This window comes from Coenobita brevimanus, chromosome 33 (assembly GCF_032717465.1).
Source record: "Coenobita brevimanus isolate Jiangsu-jjx chromosome 33, ASM3271746v2, whole genome shotgun sequence".
In the NCBI taxonomy this organism is placed as follows: Eukaryota; Metazoa; Arthropoda; class Malacostraca; order Decapoda; family Coenobitidae; genus Coenobita; species Coenobita brevimanus.
Genome location: NC_136986.1, coordinates 11,139,809 through 11,163,023, shown reverse-complemented (window position 1 = coordinate 11,163,023; position 23,215 = coordinate 11,139,809). Strand labels below are relative to the sequence as shown.

General features: G+C 40.4%; 1 protein-coding gene across 1 annotated transcript in view; it reads left to right on the top strand.

Annotated features, from left to right (window-relative positions):
* Positions 1-10,018: 10,018 nt before the first annotated feature.
* LOC145395726 (uncharacterized) overlaps positions 10,019-23,215 on the top strand; it is a 53,907-nt gene continuing 40,710 nt past the window's right edge. The window contains exons 1-2 of the mRNA XM_080269264.1: positions 10,019-10,073; positions 13,076-13,245. Of these exons, the coding sequence (XP_080125390.1) occupies positions 13,092-13,245 (154 nt within the window). The 5' untranslated portion in view covers positions 10,019-10,073; positions 13,076-13,091. The remainder of the gene's footprint in view (positions 10,074-13,075; positions 13,246-23,215) is intronic.

Genomic DNA, 23,215 nt, shown 5'->3' with positions numbered 1-23,215 from the left:
GCACTTCATCCTCTGAACTTCCATTCCTTACTCATCACATTACGCAAGTACTTAAATGCACTCTCACTGTAAATTTCCTAATCATCGAACCTCACTGTGCATTCAATAACTTTTTTTTTTTTTTTCACTCGAAGCTCACAACTTTACTCTTCTCTACTTTCACCCTTAGATTCCGTCTCTTACACTTTCTCCGAAACTAATTCACCAAGCCTTGCAGTTCCCCTTCGTCTTCATTTAACAATACAGTATCATCTGCAAACAGAAGAAGAGGAAGTTTCCAAACGCTGCTCTCTGTCATTAGGGTCGTGCCAACATCCACTGCCCTACCTTGTATCTCCTTTACAACCCCATCCATTTACAGATTAGATAACCATGGAAACATGAACAATCCTTGTTTCAATGACACATTCAAAAAGAAAAAAAATCACTCAATTCACCATCCACATGCACTGTAGCCTTAGAGTCCTCATACATACTCTTCACGGTATTCAGCCTCACATTTACTTCTTCTATTCTTAATATTTTTCACATTCCTTGTCTATCCACTCTGTCATAAGCTTTCTCCAAATCCATGAAGGCCGCATACAATTTCTTTCTCTTCTCTAGGAACTTTTCCACTAAAGACCTAAGGATGAATATCTGATCTACACAACGTCTTCCCTTCCTAAAACCTCCTTTCGAACAAATTCCTCTGATATTTCACTAATTCTGTCAATAAGGATGCTACCATACAGTTTTGCCCATTATGCTAGGGAGACAAATAATCCTAAGATTACAACACACTTCTTTTCCCCTCTTTCCTTTGTACAGTACAGGGGAACAATTGTACCTGACTTCCAATCCTCCAGAACTCTACCTTACCCCCGTGCCAGTTACACATCTTCCATATCCATTCTACTACTATCTTTCCCCCATGCTTCATCATATCATCACACACTCCATCAGTTCCTGGGGCTTTCCTTCTTTTTGACTTTCTTCATTGCTCCCACTACTTTTATCCTACTGATCCCTTCCTCCCTTCTCACCTTCCTTCTTCCCCCAGCCATTCCCAAGCCACTTACATTCGCATTAGTTTCATTCTCAGTGTTTAACAGTTCCTTCAAGTGTTCTTTCCATCTGCTCACGTTTTCTCCCTTCTTCTCAGGCAATCTACCATTTTTATCTTTTACTTCCCTACTGCTAACTTCTTTATCAGTCAGTCTAACTCTAATTAAATCTTTCCAAAACATTTTCTTACATTCGGTCCACTTTACACTCAAATTCCTTCCAAGTTCCTCATCCACTCTCTTCTTACTATCTCTTACTAAGCTTTTCACCTCTCTTTTCCTCTCTAAATTTAACTCTCTATTTCGTCTTTCAACTTCCTCCATGCCTCTGCTACCCATCCATTCTCTATATGCTTTCTTCTTTTGTGTCACAGCTTGTCTAACCTGTTCATTCCACAATGCTGTTACTTGCACCTCCTTTTCGTCTTCCCATCACCCCACAAACCACTTCACATGCTACACAGATTTCTTCTGTGAATATCTTGCACACACTTTCCTCCTCCCCCTTCTGCTCCAGATCTTATTTACCCAATCGCTCCTCCACTTCTTTCTTATATTCTGCCTTTGTTTCTTCCCCTTGCAACCTTTCTACCTTCCTTGTATGGACAACTTCCTCCTGTCCTTCCCTGCTTCTATTCCTCCATTGCACTTGAACCTTTACTTTCACCACCACGAAATGGTGGTCAGAAAGTCCACTCCCCCAACCAAGGAATGCTCTTAAATCCATTACGTTCATTCTTTTTCAACCATCCACACACACACATATAATCATTGCCATCTGTTCATTCATTTCACCACTCCCCCTTATCATTCGTCACATACACAGTACCTGTGGATTATTTTGTGCCTAAAGAGGGTTTTGGCTATCACCAACCCCCTCCCCGCACAAATGTCCACTAGAGCACTGCCATTCTCATCCATTTCTGCAGGCACACCCCACTGACCAACTACTCTATCCACTTTCACATTCCTTACTTTTTCATTCATATCTCCAATCAAAACACTCTTTCATTCCCCTCAAACTTTTCCATGCAGTTATCCAGATTTGCCCAGAACTCTTCTTTCGCTCTGCTTGCCCGATCTTGCATTTTCACACACACACACACACACACACACACACACACACACACACACACACACACACACACACACACACACAATCGTTCACAGTTGTATTCCCACTTTCAATGTTACCCACGCAATCCTTGAACCAAATAATTCAGACTCTCTTATATCATATTTCCATCTCTTGCACACAACAATACAGGAGTAGACTGTAGCACCAGTCGAGCAGGGCAGTACTCACGAGGTGGATGGAAAGCTGGTGACAGGGAGTGCTGGAGCTCCCGTTTCATCAGCCCTCAGGACTAGTTCCTGACCATCCCCCTTTGCTGAACTTTTTCAGTGTCTCAGTTACACAGAGAGTAGGCCAGCATGCTCTCCAGTACAAATTTCTCTAACTATCTACACCAAACTACATGCACAGTACACACTACACTTCCTTTTCCAAAATTAAAAAAATTATGGCGTCTCATCACCAAGCCTCGGAGTCTCCAGGGGGGGGGGCCATAAATGCCCCCACCATCCGCCACCCTCCCGGTGACGACTCGAGGTGCCTGGAACCACTGTCTGACTCTCTTCTTCATTTCTGCAGTATTCGCGGCTTTTCGCTCTGTTGAGCACCACCTCTCCTCCTCTAAACCTCACCTTCTTTTTCTAACTGAGACTCAGCTGTCTGAGGCAACTGGCAAACCCTTTTCTGTATCCTCCTACTTTCTCTATACTCATTTCAAAGCCAAAGGTGGCTTTTGTGTATATGTACGCAACGACTTATCTTGCTCTCGTGTTCCTGAACTCGATTCTTCTGAATTCTCTACACTCTGGCTTCGGCTTTCCTGTCATTCTCTGACTAAATATATCTGTGTTGTTTACTTATCCCCTAATACTACTGACTATGAAAAATTCTTCGACTATCTTACTTCTATGATGGAACACATTCTATCCATTTGTCCCTTCTCTGAAATCTCCATTCTAGGAGATTTCAATGTTCACCACCACCTTTGGCTCTCCTCTCCTTTCACTGATCCACCTGGTGAACAAGCCTACATCTTTTCTATCCTTAATGACTTAGAGCCTCTTGTAAAACACCCTATCCGTATCCCTGACCGCCTTGGAGAGAGCTCCAACATACATGACCTCTTCCTCACAACTAATCCTTCTGCTTACTCTGTTAATCTTTTCTCTCCGTTGGGCTCCTCCGATCACAACCTTATCACCTTAACCTGTCCTATCACTCCGGTACGGCCTGTGGACCCTCCACGGAAACGCCGTCTGTGGCATTTTGGAGCCGCGAACTGGGAGGACCTCAGGCAGTACTTCTTTGATTTTCCCTGGAATGATTATTGCTTCCATGGCCGTGAGCCATCTGAGTGTGCCTTGCGCGTTACGGAGGTTATTCTCTCAGGCATGGAAGCATACATTCCTTTCTCATATCCTTTGACTAAAGCAAGAAAGCCTTGGTTTAATCACGCTTGTTCTAATGCTGTCCACAACAAGGAGAGGACCTACAAAAGGTACCGGAGCCTACCCACCCCTGGATCACATCATCTTTACGTTTCTGCCCGGAATCATGTTAAGTCTGTTCTTCGCTCTGCTAAAAATAATTTCATTCATACCAAATGCTCTCAACTCTCCAACTCGAATTCTTCCCGCTCCTTCTGGCACCTTACCAAAAACCTTTCTAACAACTTTACCTCATCATCCTTCCCTCCTTTTTTCTACTCCGATGGTTCTGTAGCTATTTCTTCTACTGATAAAGCAGATCTCTTCGCACAGACTTTCTCCTCCAATTCCACCTTAGACGATTCCGGTGCTGTTCCTCCATCACTTCCCCCCTCTGACTTCTTCATGGCTGACATTAAAATTTCTTCAGCTGATATATTTTCTGCCATCACTGGCCTCAGTACTAACAAGGCATATGGGCCTGATGGGGTCCCTCCTGTTGTTCTCAAGAACTGTGCTTCTGTGCTTACACCCTGCCTAGGCAAACTCTTTCACCTTTGTCTGTCAACTTGTACCTTTCCTTCTTGCTGGAAGTTTGCTCTCATTCAGCCAGTCTCAAAGAAGGGTGACCACTCCCAACCCTCCAACTATCGTCCAATTGCTTTAACGTCCTGTATTTCAAAAGTTTTCGAGTCAATTCTCAATAGAAAAATTTTAAGGCATCTTTCCTATCACAACCTTCTTTCCGATTGTCAGTACGGGTTCCGTCAGGGACGCTCCACTGGCGATCTTCTCACCTACCTTTCAGACTCCTGGTCATCCTCCTTTTGGAACTTTGGCGAAAGCTTTGCCATTGCACTTGCCATCTCAAAGGCTTTCAATCGAGTCTGGCATAAATCTTTAATTTCCAAACTGCCCTCCTACGCTTTCTATCCTTCTATCTGTGCCTTCATCGCTAGCTTCCTTTCTGGTCGTTCTATAGCCGCTGTTGTAGACGGCCATCGTTCTTCTCCTAGATCTATCAACAGTGATGTTCCTCAGGGCTCTTTCCTATCACCAACTCTCTTCCTTTTATTCATCAGTGATCTTCTAAGCTGTACATCTAACCCTATCCACTCATACGCCGATGATTCCACCCTTCACCTTTCCATTCGGTTCCCGCAACGCCCATCTCAACAGTTACTTCAACAAACAAGGGATGAAGCTATGGCAAACCTAATGTCTGACTTGGCTCGTATCTCTGACTTGGGTAAAAATAATATGGTTACTTTTAATGCATCTAAGACTCAGTTCTTACACCAATCAACCCGACAAAATCTTCCACAGGTATACACACTAATGTTTAATAATATTCAGCTCAATCCTGCATCATGCTTGAGCATGCTTGGGGTTTCATTTACTCGGGACTTATCTTGGAAAGATCATATTACATTTCTTGTAAAATCTGCTTCCAAGAGATTGGGTGTGCTAAGCCGACTCCGCTCTTTCTTTACCCTTGCACAATTGTCGACTCTGTACAGGGGTTTTATCCGCCCCTGTGTGGAGTACAACTCTCATGTGTGGGGAGGCTCCCCACATACAGCTCTTCTCAATAGGATGGAGTCAAAGGCTTTTCGTCTCATTAACTCTCCTTCTCTTACTGACTCCCTTCAACCTCTGTCTCTTTGCCTCACTGTTGCATCTTTATCTCTTTTCTATCACTACTTTAATGGTCACTGCTCCTCTGAACTGTCTGCTTGCATTCCTCCACCTCTACGGCGGGAGCGTAGCACCCGTCTGGCAGCAAACTCTCATCCCTTTTCTGTCCAACTCTCTAATGCAAGAGTTAACCGTTACTCCCAGTCTTTCATTTATGCAACAGGTCAGCTCTGGAACTGTCTCCCTCTGTCTGTATTTCCTGCTGCCTATGATCTTCAGTCTTTCAAAGATAGTGTGTCCAGGCATCTCAAAATTATCGGATCTTGAATTTGGCTCTCTATTGTATTTTGTTTTTCTCTTGGAGGGAACTGTTACTGCGGGCTCATGGCCTTTGGTTCCTTCTTCCTCGCATAAAAAAGAAAATACACCCTTTTTTGCCATCTCATTCTCACCTTCTCCCGCGCATACACCCCATCCATACTCGCACTCTCACACTTTTACCTCAACAGTCTCAGTTAATCAAAATATGTCCACTTCTGCGCCTTCATCCACCTAGACATTTCTCTCTCTTTCATCTCATCATTCATACCATGTCGTCGTTTGTTTTTCTGTCTTGATCCGAGGCTTCTTGTTTGTATTTTCAATTGTTTTCTGTGGAGGGGCACTAACCCTCCACCAACCCAATTCATGGCAAGTAAGGATTACGTGTTGGTTATAAGGTTACCACCCAGGGTATTAAATGATTTCTTGGTGTACAGGAAGTCACTCGGCTTGTCACTCAGTGCCGAGTTACCCATAATATAGTACCACAACACTAAGTGAGTGGATGATGTATGCCCCATTATATATATATATATATATATATATATATATATATATATATATATATATATATATATATATATATATATATGGGTACAAGCTGCCTTTCTGATGGCTTGAAATGTTCTGGGTTAGCCTGACTGGCATCATCTGACGGGTTGTGTAAACAATCAGAGCAAGTCAGGGATTACACAAGGGTTTCATTAATTATGACCGTCCTGATGGGGCAAGACAGGCTTCGATGATGAAGATGATAGTTATTATTGTCCCATCATATAACAATAAGCAAATTATCCCCTACTTATTTCATTATAAATTATTGTTTCAAATACTGGTATAAATATGTTCACCAATGTAATTACACACCAATGCTACAGTAACCCGACAAGGGTACGAATACTATTTAAAAATTATTTCCATTCTCACAGCTCTGTTCCTTCACACAGCGCAACACCTAATCCAATAGCCCCACCACGACCTTCACACATGTACACACAGACGTGTGTGTGTGTGTGTGTGTGTGTGTGTGTGTGTGTACAGATGAACGGAAATTTCATTGACAATGTCTGATTTGTGGTAGGTGGTGGAGTCCTTCAACCACTCACTAAATGTAGTGCTGCCAACTTCTTCCTTCACCTCTACTATTTCTTCTGTGTCTGCCCTCCTCTCCTCGTATATCCCTCACACTTTCTGTCAGTTTTTATCATTATTCTTTCCCCTTCAGGTTATTCTACACTTACTGACAAGCCTTGTGATTTTCTGAAACAAAGGAAACCAGTCACAATGCTGGGTGGTAACAATATAAACAAATAGTGGGTTGATGTGGAGCCAACTATGGTCCCCTCTGCTAACTGGGTGGGGAGTTGCATATGTGCTCTCATCAGGAAACCAAACATTCAAACTCTTTCCCGCACCTCACTGTGTCGAGGCGCTGCGCGCTGCAAGGAAACATCGGCTCACTGAACAGGACGGGCCTGCGGTGGAGGTTGGTTGCCTGCGGTTCATGGGTCTACTCGGCCAGACAGACCGGGGAGCTCACCAACAACACAGTGTTTGAGGGACTATCGAATGTGAAGTCACACCAAAACATAATTAAGTGACGTGTGGTCACCGCGGTTGTATAGAGTGGTCAACATTTACCCGAACCACAGAATCACAGGGACGAAACGCTGCAATTGTGAGGTCGCGATATCCCTTGCTTTTTGCTGTAAACCAGTGAATTTATACCATGACATCAATGCAACTATATATTGTTTAAACTGCTGTCAAACCAGTTTCTGCCATAAAACACATCGACCTTATACTCGTTTTACTCTAACTTGGCCCTAATTTTCGTCATCTTGTAGCTTATTTCTCATAGCTTAAAGGCAGAAAAAGACAATACTATAATTCTACAACCTTTTCAGAGGAATCCTTTGTGACTAGCCTCACTGTCTCGTGTTAATGTATCATAACAACTCAGCATTCAGCACTGCTACATGGCAACTTTAGGTCAGGTTTGAGTAAAACGAGTATAGTTTATTGTAGCAAGTAGTCGAGATAGTGACTCGCAGTCCAGTAATGATAGGACAGACTCGATGCCCCCCATCTCGTGTGGCCCAACCGTACAGACAGAGAAATAAGTGTCTTCCCAAAGTGTGACGAATACACAGCGGCAAAACGGAACCATCTACAACACGCACTAGTTATAGATATGGTTTTCATTGTATTTCACCAGATGTAAATTTTCCTCAGACGTAACTGGGAAGATACTCGTATTTGTTTCTTTGACTATACATACACAGCAATTTTATCATCAATCGGCCCAGAAATACAAGTGTTTGGTCGTGACAAGGAGCGCTGGTGAGAACACCAACACTAACAAGAAACAAGAAAAAATATATATCCCCTTCAGAAAACGCAACACTGCTTCCTAGTACTACCAACAGGCAATCTCTCTCTCTCTCTCTCTCTCTCTCTCTCTCTCTCTCTCAGAATATTTATCTGTTTCATCTTTCCACAGCCACAAGTGTTGAGAGACGGACAGAGATTATAGTGGTGTGTGTGGCTGAGTGTCTTTTATTCTCCTTCCCTTGTCACCTTTCTCCTTCACCCTTAAAAAAATAAAATAATTTCAACCCACATCATATTTATTTTCTTTCTGATGCAACGAGGCGCATTTTTCAGGTTAGGAAAGTCCCCTGGCAGTGAATGGCTCCTTCAACGGTGTAATTAATCCCTCTTTCAGTTAGAAAAGTTCATCTTAAACTCAAAAAGTAACTGCCAAGAAATCGAGATAATAATAATAATAACAATAATAATAATAATAATAAAAGGAGAACTAAAAGAGTGCAACACCCAAACCACCAACTGGTCCAAGGGCTGAACATTTGACTTCACTCACGACCTTGACTTTCGACCCAGTAGCGTAGCCAGGTCTGTATAACTGGGGGGGAGGGTCATGTGAGGCCAAGCTCTGTTCTTGGAGGAGGGGTACTGTTATGCAGCCATCATATTTTCAATAATCCTTAAGTTCATATGGAATTATTTCTTCTTGCTCTACCCTTGACCCTTCCACCAACTTTGAGTAACCTCTGATAAAAAGGTTTGAGTTAATCTTGCCCTGTGACTTTGACCTTTGGACTATTCCTCTTAATATCGATTATCTTCATCCTTGGCTTCCCTTAAGTCTTTGCATAAAGATTGTTACAAATCTAAGGAGAACTATTTGAGTTATAAGGTCTAGTATTTGACCTTACCTTGACTTTTGAAGGACTGTTCTCGAAATCAAACTCTATCATCCTTGCTTTATCATTAACCCTTTCAGAAAATTTGGTCTAAAATAGATTCTTAACCTGTTCTTGCCGTGTGACCTTGATCTTTTACCTATTGTTTGCAACAAAATAGGTCAACCCCTTGACTTATCCTCAACCCTTCCACCAAGTTTGATCTAAATTAAGTCAGAGCTGTTTTAGATTATTTTCTCTCACAGAGACCCACGCACAGAAACTGATTAAATTATTCACACACACACACACACACACACACACACACACACACACACACACACACACACACACACACACACACACACTTGTGCTTAAGGTTAATGTATACTCTTCACATCTGTGTCTGATGCAAGTGTGAAGTTGATGGTAAGTACTACTTACTTTGAAAGGTCACGACGGATGGGAGTGGAGGACATGAGGCAGCGTAGGAGGGGAAGGAAGGAACGGAGAGGATATGTATGTAATAATGTATGTAATATATATATATATATATCTCTATCTATATATCTATATATCTATATATATATATATATATATATATATATATATATATATATATATATGAGAGAGAGAGAGAGAGAGAGAGAGAGAGAGAGAGAGAGAGAGGAGGGAATTGTGCAGTGGAGGAGGAAAAGGAAGGACGGAAGGGACGCAACGTTTGAAGGAAGGGATGGAGAGACGCACGTGGAGGGAAGGGAAGGGGGTAAGGCAACAGAAAACGTAGACGGGAAGGATGGGGGTTTGGATGGCAGGGAGGAAGTGAGATAAAACTGTGGGAAGGTGGGAAGGGGGAGATGCTGCTGTGGGGAAAAAGTTAGGCAGAATTGTAGGAAGGTGAAGAGAGGGAGATGCTGCTGTGGGAAGAAGGTTAGGCAAAATTGTAAAAGGATAGGGAAAGGAGAGAAGCTGTAATGCAGGATGGAAGGGAGGAGATGCGGCAAAATTGGAGGAACGTAGGGAGGGGAGAGAAGCTGCCACATTGGGTGGACGGAATTGAAACATAACTGGAGGAAGGGGAAGTGGGGGTAGATGCTACTACGATGGAGAGAAGGGACGGGGGGGGGGAGTGGGGGTAGATGCTACTACGATGGAGAGAAGGGACGGGGGGTTGAGGGTGAAGAGAGGAAGGCGAGGAGGGGAGTGAAGATGGTGTGAGGTTGGAGGGAAGTGGTTGGTGTGGCATGTAAGCAGCAGTGGCCAACTCAGTCAGTCACTGGATCATCCACAGTCTGGTTCCCTCAAGGCAAGTACTCACCTCCACTGCACTTCTCTCTTCAAGTCCTCAGCTCTCAACCAGGTGATGCCTCCACCTGTTGTGTACGTCACATTTGCTGTGTTATCTTTATTGCTTTCCATCCATAGAAATTGACCATCCGCTCTGGAAGACTCATTCTTAGTTGTCAGTTCTTCTTTCCTCATGTCTAATTTAACTCCTTTCATTTTACAGAAGGTATATTACAGTCTCAACCAGCACCAGGTTCTTCAGAGTTTATTGTTATGGTGCAGTGTTAGCTTTGAAATGAATAAAATAACTTCCAGACAATTGGTAACATAGTGCAATGCACATAAGTTGAACTGTTACATATCGGAAGGCAGCACTACTTAAAGCACACACACACACACACACATATATATATATATATATATATATATATATATATATATATATATATATATATATATATATATATATATATTAAGCAACGTTGGGTCTGGTTAGTACGTGGATGGGTGACCGCCTGGGAACACCAGATGCTGTTGGCATCCCTACGTGTCAAGTGAGGTTGGTGGAGGATTAGTGCCCCTCCCTGTAAAACAATTAACTCTAAGCCCTTGGCCACCCCGTTTGGGATACAAGGCGTCTGGCAATGAGTGAATGAATATATATATATATATATATATATATATATATATATATATATATATATATATATATATATATATATATAGTTATTGTTATTTACTTGTTTATTCATTTATTTACTACGAGCGAGGGCGAAGCCCTTGTGAGTCTCTCGTCAAGTAGTGGCCTTTTCTCACACACGAGCGGCCCAACCAGACCTGGCCCGACCCAGCCCAACCGTAACGCTTTTGAGAAGCTTATATCTCAGCAACCTCTGGGCCTATCACGGCGTGGTTTGCACCAAATGGTAGCCCCATTCTTTAACATTTGATTTTAATGGGTTTCATCACACCCCGGTGGTGCATGCGACATGTGACATGCGCCAAGAGCAGTATGTCGAATATGTTCAAAAGAGGCCCACAGGCTAGAGAGTTTGTTGTGATGGCATGAAACTTGGTAGGTAGATAGCATCAATATACTCTAGGCATCCTCGGGGTGTAAGGCGATATTTCAGTGCTTTGGGATTTAAATGCCTTCACTTGTACTATCACGATCCAAAGTTTCTTTACCCCCCTCAGTGGAGGAAGGTCGAAGCCAAGGTTGAAGAAATGACGGGCCGCCGAACACTGAGCCAGTTCATGATGGAGGGGTTCACTAACCTGAAGCTTAGGATAATAAGAATCACGCGGATGAAACACACGAGCCTATTTATGAATCACGGTATCATGAATCATTATTAGTCTTGTATACTGGCAGTGTCCGATCATCTGGTCTTGCTACAACCTTGGCTTCGACCTTCCTCCACTCAGGGGGGTAAAGAAACTTTGGATCGTGATAGTACCTCAGCGATAAAAACGTTTTACTGGTAAGTATATATATATATATATATATATATATATATATATATATATATATATATATATATATATATATATATATATATATGTATGTATGTATCTGTCAATCTATCTATTTACTGTATCTATATCTAATCATCTATTAATCTATCTATCTAGAATATAGATAGATAGACAGATAGATGGATAGATATAGATACAGTTGAAATAATAGATTGACATATTATATATATATATATATATATATATATATATATATATATATATATATATATATACATACATAAATATATATATATATATATATATATATATATATATATATATAAAGTATATATATATATATATATATATGGGGGAGGCGGTGACTGAATCGGTAGAAAGGCGGCTTGCAGTCCTTATGGACCCAGGATCGAATCCCGGCTGGGGCAGGGAACAGTTTAAGGATTTGAATTTCCTAAAAAGCAGACTTTCCTGATCTGGCAGATGACCTGCCGACGTGTAAAAGTAACCCCGCTAATAACAGTACACCAGTCCTGTATGAGACAGACCTAGCATGTATTCAATATGGACGGTGGATGTTAGCCCCGAAGTGGTGACATGTGGAGGTGTAGGAGGACTATTGGGCCTTGGGATAGGCTACTGCCCCCAAGAAATAGGCCCTGAGCCTCTGTCCAGAGTCAGACACGTAAATATATATATACAGTATATATATATATATATATATATATATATATATATATATATATATATATATATATATATATATATATATATCCATCATCCTATCCTACATTGCACCATGAGGAGAGTAGGAGCCCGGGGCTAGGCAGTTGGTCCTGACATTTAAGATGAGTGACCAGACTCACTCATCCCTAAGTGGCATTACATGAGCAATCAACCCCAACCATCCCTTGGATATAAACCTTCACTGGCTCAATCCGATTGAGCGCAATAATTACCCACTAAACCACCAGACGGCAAAATTTGGTTATATGGTTACCACCCAACGTAGTAAATGGTTTCCTGGTGTACAGGAAACCATTTGGCTTGTCGCTCAGTGTAAAGTCACCCGTAGGCAGAAGGACAAGGAACGAATTAAGGAAAGAAAGACAGAAGAGGATGGAAGGAAAGATAGATGGATGAAAGGAAAGGGCAGACACCCGACAGCAGCACTACATCGAGTGAGTGGATGCTAAGCGTTCCCACCTACCACAAATATCTATCTATCTATCTATCTATCTAATCTATCTATCTATCTATCTATCTATCTATCTATCTATCTATATATATATATATATATATATATATATATATATATATATATATATATATATCAGTATTTATTTATATACAGTATATGTATGTATGTCTCTCTCTCTCTCTCTCTCTCTCTCTCTCTCTCTCTCTCTCTCTCTCTCTCTAAACACCGCCACTAAGGAGAAATTGGGTGGGATTCAATGAATACATTAATGGCATAGGTAATGATATCCCCTGTTTGATCATCTTATAATATTGCTAATAATAATAACATTGAATATAGTAATAATCATGATGATGATGATGATGATGATGATGATAATGATGTTCCCTGTGCAGGTGCCACTCGGAGTCCATGATGCGAGTGTTGGCAGGGGTGGCAGTAGTGGTGATCGCCCTCATGGCCCAGGCTGAGGGAGACGGGGAGTTGAATAGTACCTGTTGTGAGTGTGGACCAATTCCGGCCAAGATGTCTTTTCTGTTTGGCTCAGCTGTCAAGCTTGTATTTGGTAAGTATCGCTCAACTTCATATTGCCTTTTTGTCCCTGATATGTCTTGTCCTGTACAACATGTTCAACAGTCTGTTCCCTGAGGCCCCAGAATCCTCTTACGTGTCACAGCTCCACTTATCATGACTCGTTTCTACTACACTTATGGTGGTGGACAAAAATTCGCCTAACCCATTTTTCCTCTTGTACATTGGGCTCTGCTCTCGTGGCTGACACTCTTATTAAGCTGAGAGTGGCTTAGCATGTTCCTCTAGCCATAGATGATTCCCTTACATATAATACGTCAGAGGAAAGTGAAAGACATGCCTTGAGTGTGAAGCTGATGGAGTGAAATTGTAAGTACTCTTTGGTTCCCAACTGTACAATACTTGGGAGATATATTTTAAAAAAACTGACATGGCTGCGACGACAAGGACAAATAAAGTACTATTTTTCTGCCACCGTTGATCATTATTATCATCATCATCATCATCATCATCATCATAATTATCATCATCATCATCATCATCATAATTATCATCATCATCATCATCATTATTATCCTAAACCTAATTCCCATCTATTATAGTTCATTCACTTTAGCTAGGCTGAGATATTCGTTCTTTATTTTTGTGTGTGTCTATTTCTTGAAACCAAATGGCAGAACAAGACAGTGCTATTACCTTGCTGCATTTTTTTTTTCATAGCACTTTTTCGTGACTAGCATCACATATTCTGGTGTTAATCTCTTGTCGTAGCTCAGCATTCAGGATGAAGTAGTGCCAGTTTTACGACCAGTTAACGTGAGCAGAGTATAGATGTAGTGAGGCAGGATACAAATACAGTACAGAGAAACACAACCATATTAATAACAGAACAATGACACAGCGTGCCCACTGAAATGGTCCACGTAAGCATTGACACATCATCTTAGTCTTTGTTCTGAGTCTTGTCGCAATAAAAAAAATACCTTCTACTTTCTCATGCGCATCACATACCCTACATCTGTGGGACAGAGTCCTTCCGACAACTATGAAGATAACTGTTTCAACTTGATGACATGTTATTATTTTGTGTTCTTCCTTCACAGAGTTACTATATTTAGTTTAGAACAGACTTTTTTTCTGTAGAGGTTTGATATAGCCTTCATATACCCCTTCTGTACAAGGAATCTGCCATAAATTTAATATAATTGACTGCAGGGAGCAAGAGCAAGCTGTAAAAAGACGTCACCGGACTGAAGTGGTTAAAAGAAAAAAGTTGGAACTCAGTGTCATGCGCACCTGCAGATTGACGTCATTCATCCTGTGCAAACCCTTGTCCATTCTCTGGCCTCCTACGCTTCGATAGCTAGTATTCTAACACACTCATTTACCATAGTTAGGCATCTTACTGGCACACCACGCCTCCTCTTTCCACCAAAGTCACACACATAGGCCTATAACATTTTCACCACCCAGTTAACGTCCACATCAACAGTCTTCATTACTCCACATCTTTCATGAAACTTTGTTTCATTCCCTATCATTTCTAGTAACTCACACATATTTCTTTACAGAACCAGTTGCACTGCTCTCACTCTTGATTTTCTCATACTCGCGCCATACCAAAACCACACAATCATGCGTTAATGTGGGCACTGCCACAGCTTCATGCAATAATCGTGTAGTCTCCATGTTCAGTCCTCTGTTGCTTATCAAGGACTCCATAACATCGGCCGCCTTTGTACCTTGAGCTACTCTCCATATATTTCTTATACCTTTATCTTTCGTTTTGTGCTGTAGCGAGGTACAGATACTTAAATCCTTCAACCTGTTCAGATTTCTACCCAGTCACTAGCACATGACACTGAGAAGTACCTTTTCTCTCATCAATACCCATCACTCTACTTTTACTTACATTTACTTTCAAACTCCACCGCATACAGACAATTAAAAAAATCTCTGAGTCAATCTGCAATAATGCTGCTGTTAGCAAGTAACACATTCTTTTCTGTGAACATCAGATCTGGAACACTCTATCCACAAGTGCAGCAAGTAACATATTACATATATATATATATATATATATATATATATATATATATATATATATATATATATATATATATATATATATATATATATATATATGTGTGTGTGTGTGTGTGTGTGTGTGTGTGTGTGTGTGTGTGTGTGTGTGTGGGGTAGGGGCGCTCACCATCCACTCACTCAATGTAGTGCTGCTCTCGGGTGTCTGCTCTGTCCTCTCCTCCATCCTTCTTTCCTTCCATCTTCTTCTATCTTGCTTTCCTTCATTCTTTCCTCGTACTTCTGCCTACGGGTGACTTTACACTCCCTCTTCTATCTTTCTTTCCTTCATTCTTTCCTCTTCCTTTTGCCTATGGGTGACTATACACTGAGTGACAAGCCAAATGGTTTCCTGTACACTAGGAAACTATTTACTACGCTGGATGGTAACCATATAACCAAATTTTGGCGCTTGGTGGTTTAATGGGTAATTATTGTGCTCCAATGGGATTGAGCTGGTGAAGGTTTATATCCAAGGGATGGTTGGGGTTTATTGCTCACGTAATGCCACTCAGGGATGAGTGAGGTTGATCACTCTCATCTTAAATGTCAGGACCAACTGCCTAGCCCCGGGCTCCTACGCTCCTCATGGGGCAACGTAGGATTGGTTGATGGATGGATGATATATATATATATATATATATATATACACACACACACACACACACCAGGGGCAGGACTCAGTTGATACAAGGTGCATCCCTGGGTGGCTTTGGGTAATGCCTCATAGGATATACAAGGTTCAGTCTTAGACGGCGCAGACCACGGCACCCCCTATAGATATATGGGGCTCCACCCATTATACTGCATTAGGTGTTACAAGAATTACATCTCACTATGAGCAGTATACCACCGAAAGTAAGTAGGCACTCTCTCGGCAAATCAAAGCCCAGGCAATAAACCAAACAGAAATACATGAAAATCCACACAGTCAGTATAAGAAGCCTCGCATAATATTACAATCAAGAAACCCAAAGGACAGAGCTGTAAAACCTTGGTTGGCATATTGTAGGTCAGAGAGAGAACCAAAGAAAAGAAAATTTAATTCCGCTCCAAGACAGCAACAACTTATCTTACTACAGAGGAAGGCAGAATGAAGGAGTTACTAGTGTAGCACTTCTAACAGAACTCTTGCTGAGAACATTGTCAAAATCAGCGATGTGACTGACATAATACCACGGATTGTAATTAAACTAAGCAAAATGTAGTAAGCAAAATGTACCCTGGAAGTAATACAAGTATATGTACCCACCCAACAAAGCACAGATGAAGAATCTAGGACATTGTATAACGACATCTCCCATACTATGGAAGAGGAAAAGACGCCATGTGCTGTACTGATGGGAGACTTCGAGACCGACGTTGGTAAATCGAAAAAAAAAAAAAAGATGCATACAGTACATGAGAAAATTTGGAGTAGGAGAGAGAAATGACAGAAATCAAATGGTGGTAAATTTTGCTGCATTGTCTAACATGAGAATAATGAATACATTCCTCCATAAAAGAAGAGAAAGAAAATGAACCTGGAGAAGCCCAAATGGACAAACAAAGAACGAAACTGAGCTCATCGCAGAGGATAAGAACAGCACGATCACGAATGTCAGAGTTATCAACAAAGTAAATAGAGGAAGTGACCGTAGAATGGTAGGTTGCACAGTCTGATTTAATTTCAGAAATGGAAGAAAGAAACTGATTGTAAAGAAAAGGATACTCCCAATAATAGTATGCCAATACATAGATGCCTTTCAGTTAGATAAAATTAACAAATTTCAGGCTGTATGATGAGTGTGGCAATGATGAACTGAATACTAGACTAACAAGAGTGTTAAGGGTATCAACGGAGGTAGTAGAGGAGACTTACTCAACCAAAGCTAACAAGTACTCAAAAATGACCCTCAAGCTCATGGAAAGAAGAAAGGAGATGAAACTAAAAACAAAGAAAGATGAAACAAAAACAGCAGAATTAAATAAGCTTATGAACAAGAGGCAAAATGGGAAAAAATATAGATCAGATCAAAGAAACCATCAAAATCGGAAAAATTCTGAAACAGGTTCAAAGCAAAATTGCACTAGGAAAGCACAAAATTATATCACTAAACGACAGAAGTGGCAAAGTTATTTAATACAAGGAGAAGATGGTGAAAATGAGATGAAGAATTTTACAAAGAACTGTATGCAACAAAGACAACAGTACCAATAGATAGCTTTTCAGATGACAGAAGTGGAAATACCAAAGTTAACACCAGACGAAGTAAACATGTCTCTTAAAAGTATGAAAAGAGGGAAGGCCCCAGGAGAAGATGGAACAGCAGCAGATTTTTTGAAAGTCGGATGCAGGAGCAGAAGTACAAAACCCGCGTGCTCACTTGTTTACTCAGTGTAAAAAAAAGAAAATTCCCCTCGAATGGTGATATGCAAGTTATTTTGCTTTACAAGAAAGGGAACTCAAAATATCTTAGCAACTATCGACATATTAGCTTATTATCACTTATTTACAAACTGTTCACAAAAGTCCTTACGAACAGAATAACAAATTTGGGAGAAAATAATAAATAAACTCGTGAGGAGCCAGGATTCCGAAATGAGTATTCTATTACTGACTATTGATAAATAATGAATTTGGTAAATGAGAAACTACAGAATGTAATAAACCACATTGCTTAGGTTTTGTCGAGTTAAACAAGACCGTCAGCTCAGTGTAGCAGAAATGAATTGTAAATTCATTGTTGGAAGAAGGAGTAAATAACAACATTGTAATAGTTCCTGGAAACAAAATACAAAGAGGGAACTGCTACAGTAAATTACATAACTACTCAAAAAATAAGACTAAGATAGGCGTACATCAGAGAGATACAGTTTCACCAAAATTATTTACAGCGTGCCTGGAAAACATTTTCAGACAGTTAGAATGGAAGAACAAAGGAGTAAACCTAAGCCACTTAAGATTTGCAGATTACACTGTCATAATCTCAGAAACAGCAGATACATTGCAAGAACTATTAAGTGATATAAACTGAGAAAGTCAGAAAGCAGGGATAAAGATGAAAGGGTTATCAAAATAAGTACTGAAACTCACGAAGAATTTTAGGAGTACAATTACTTGGGGCAAATACTAAAACTGAAGAAGTTAAGGAGTACAGTTACTTGGGGCAAATACTAAAACTAATGAAAGATGAAAAGAAAACGACTCATTACAAGTGGATGGAAGTTTTCGGTAAAACTGAGACATCATGAAACAGCTTTCCAGTAAGAATGGAACGAAAATGACATTACGAATGTATAATTTCAGTTATGACGTACGGTTGTAAGGCCTGGAATGTACCAAAGTCAGTAAAAAACAGTTAATCCTTTCTCAAAAAGCATTAAAAAGGTGAATGGTGGAAACATCTTTGGGCGACATGAAGAGATCACCTTGGGCGAGAGAGCCAACTAAAGCCAAAGACATTACTGAAGTTAAAATAACAGAATGGAGGTGGGCAGGTCATGGACAAGAATAAGGGATAATAGATGGAGCAATATGGTGACTGGATGGACTCCAAGAGACTGCGAGCGTAGCAGAAAAAGGACGGACAGAAGGTGACGAGATAAGACAGAGAAGTGTGCAGGCAAAACCTGACAGAGACTGGCTCAGTCAGCGAAATAGTGGAGAAGGTTGAGGGAGGCCTTTGTTCAGCCATGATCTTGTAATGGCTGATGATGATGTTATTTGACTGAATATATATCTAACTACATATCTGTCAAAATGTATCTATCTGTCTATCTAAACATCTATCTATCTGTCTGTCTGTCTAAACATCTATCTATTTATGTCTATCTATCCATCCATCTCTCTCTCTCTCTCTCTCTCTCTCTGTATATATATATATATATATATATATATATATATATATATATATATATATATATACTAGCAAGGGTAAGCAACGTTGCCGGGCAAAACAGGCGAACACTCTAATCCTGTTGGTTCTGGTTCAATCTTTCTTTCTACTCCAGAAAGACCATGTACCTGATATGCTTTGGAAGAGGGACTGTAAGTGGTCCTGGAACTTTCTATTTCAGCCTTCGCAGACAAATGCACAGTATTTGTGTGCACTTGTTTACTATTACCAGTGACCTCAAACGACCTTGGAAGTCAACCTCACTTAGATTATGTCCGAACTAGAGGTCATGTGAGTCTCCTTGACAAAAATTGGACTGCTGGGTGCAGTCGTTCGACCATGTATTATCGGTGACCTCAAATGACCCCCGACTGGAGACCTCAAATGACCTCGGAGGTCAACCTCATATAACCTATGTCCGAACTGCAGGTAATGTGAGTCTTCTTGCCAAATATTCGGCTGCTGGGTCTAGTTCGAGCGTGAATTACAAGTGACCTCAGATGACCTCAGAGGTCAACCTCTCACAGCCTATGGGAGAAATGGAGGCCACGTGAGTTTCAATGCCAAAAATTGGGCCACAGTGGTACCTGGCGTTGCCCGGGCCAAATAGGCAAACACTCTACTAGTGACCTCAAATGACCCAGATCTGAATTTTGACTCACCTAAAACCATCCTTGGGTCACCCTGATTCAGAATGCATATGGGTCTGGGGGTCTCTGGCCCTTGGTTTGGGCGTGACTGAAGGACAAACAAACATAAAAACAAACATACAAAGAATATATATATATATATATATATATATATATATATATATATATATATATATATATATATATATATATATATATATTACAGAGACTGTGTTGCCAGCGATTACATGAAATCCCTAGTGATTTCGTGAAATGAGTTTAAACTGAGATGGGTTAGTTTACGTTAGGTTAATTTATGCTGCAGTTAGGTTACGCTGTGAAAATCTAGGATAAATCTGGGTCATGTTATGTTATGTTTTGTTAATTTAGATGAATGCTAAGTTATGTTAAACGTTGAATTAAATTAATCTATCTATACCTAATTAACCTAGCCTAACCTAACCTAACCTCAACCTAAATTATCCCTGCCTAACTTAACCACAACCTAAACCTAACCAATATCAATCCATCCCAGTTTAAACACACTGCACGAATTCACGACGGATTTCATGAAATCGCTGGTTACACAGATTCCCTGACTGATATATATATATATATATATATATATATATATATATATATATATATATATATTTTATGTGTCAGACTCTGGGCATAGGCTTCACAGCCTGCTTTGAAAGCCCAGTAGCCCTCCTACATACCGCACACCTCTAAATGTTACCACTTCGGCGCTAACACCCACCGTCCACATTGAATACATGCTAGGGCTGTCTCATACAGGACTGGTGTTTTGGTATTAGCGGGGGTATTTTTACGACATGTCGGCGGGTCTTCTGGTAGATCGATAAAGTCTGATTTTTATGAAATTCAAATCCTTAAACTGTTCCCTGCCCCAGCGGGATTGAACCCGGGTCCGTTAGGACTACAAGCCACCTCTCTACCGATTGAGCCACACTACATCGAGGGAGTGGATGGTGAGCGCCCCCACCAACCAGTATACCATATATATATATATATATATATATATATATATATATATATATATATATATATATATATATATATATATATATATATATATATATATATATATATATATATATATATCTATATGAATATTTATATACATATATATGTATACATATGTTATGAGTCCATATTATAATTACAAATCATAATAGATAGATAGATAAATAGATAGATAGACAGCTCCATGCAAGTCTGGGAAAGGGAAATGATCTTGCAAGTTAACTGAGGAAATGTTGACCATTACACAGGATGTAGCAAAGTCAGGGGATGATGTAGGTAGTGTGTCAGCGAGATAGCATACGAACAAAGCCTAGTGACATACACACATACTCACACACAGGTTTCTGGAACTTTCCAACCACAGTGTAACACACGTGACACGATCCCTGTTTCACCAGATTTTAGGAAGCAGAGCTCAGAAGGAGGCTAGCGATTGAACCGACAGGTAGTGGAGAGAGTGAACAAGAAAGAGGGGCTCAACTAGAATTACTTATTATATTGTCTCTGTAAGACATACCCTGCTCAACTTAGATTTTCTCGGAAGATAATAAATTAAGATCAACTCACTGTATTCATCTATAATTCCTACTACAAGAAATCGAGAGTGACAACTAAGCACAAAACTTCTCTACAAGTTACTACAAAGTCTTTTATGACATATTTGGTGGCAAGCGAAACTACGGACATCGTCTCCGAATCAAAAGCGAATTTCTACAAAAGCAGGCGAGACTCTACAAGATTAGCTTCAGTTCTACAGTGAATTCCTACAAAATACAACCTACAATGCAAATAGCCTACAAGTATACAAAACAACTCTATAATCTTCACGTAACTTCAAGCAGCAGCAAGAAGAATAAAAAACAAAGCAAATAAAGAAGAGGAAAAACCAAAGCAACAAGCAAACAAACCCCCACCACTCTCTCCCGCCTACCTCCATCGCTGACGCAGAGGTCAAGACATGCAGCAAAACACCAGAGCCACATTTATAACGCGTCTTACTCACCTTTCTTCACCCAGGTTACGCATCGCTACTCAGTATTCACCACAGCTACCAGTGTGGGAAGCCGACGTCACCATGTGTTGAGATGACAACACAATGCGAGTTTGCTGACTTAGGGCCATCCAGGCAACGTGTGACTGACACCAGGCACTTCTCACCCACTACTCATTACTCATTATTCACATAGCTCCTACTCATACTCATTTATTTCTACAGTACTGAGTTGGAAATTCGACGTTCTATACTGAGATTTGCCTGTGACAGCTGTTAACCACCACAAGCACCAGGCCATGGAATTTCCTGAGTAATATCGTCCATCAACACAGCACTAGAATTATCAAGAGATCTTCAGTCAACCCTGCATTTTTCTTCCAAGATCGACATTTGCATTGACACGCCTCTACGATCTGTATCAAGTGGGTGAAATTATACTTACTCTTTTCTTCTCAGTGCTAAAATTAGGTGTATTCAACTCCTTTACTTATTTCTGTATATACACTTATACACTCACTATCTATCATTTATTACAACTCATTTACTCATCTATTTAGTTAGGACATAAATAAACAAAAGGCGTATTTCATAATACCATATCTTAATGACAGGGATATTTTCGCCACCACCCACGTTAATACCAGACGAAACACAATTAGCTCCAACAACAGATTCACAATTAGGAGAGCACCAAGTCAACACACCCATTGTACAAACATTACCACAAACTAAAAATCAAGAAACAAATACGTCAGTTCCAGATGATGAGTGGGAAACCCCCTCTGACGTAGCAAGTGAGGACTTTGTCGCTGACTTGCATACATATGCCAATACACTTAACAGGGTTCACCGTTCCGGCCGAATATATTCCACCATTCCCTCACACAACGATAAACAAGTCCAAGTTAAATTAACAGAGCAAACAGTGAAAATGAATCACGAAACAAATACCGCGGATCTAACAACCCCACCCCATGTGTACGTGTACCATGAAGATAAAACTGCCCCAAAATTCTCTGGCACAGAAAAAGATCGCATTGATGTCATTTCATTAGTCAGTCAGTGTGAACAAATGTTCATCAAGCGCCACATACTTGATGAACAAGAGAAAATTGCCATTTTTTCATCTTGCATAAGCCAGGAAAGATGTCCAGCAAGCAATTTATTGAGATCTGACAAGCTCCTCAAGGCAAGGACATATGATGAATTAAAAACTGAATTTTTGAAAAAATTTTCTGGAGGTTTGAACTTCTTGCCAAGTATAATTCCAGAATTACATAAGATTGTAGATCTTGTAAGGGAGCACACTACAAACCATGTGCTCACTGAAATAACTGCTGATGTCTCCACAATCAAAAGAACATTGTTGAT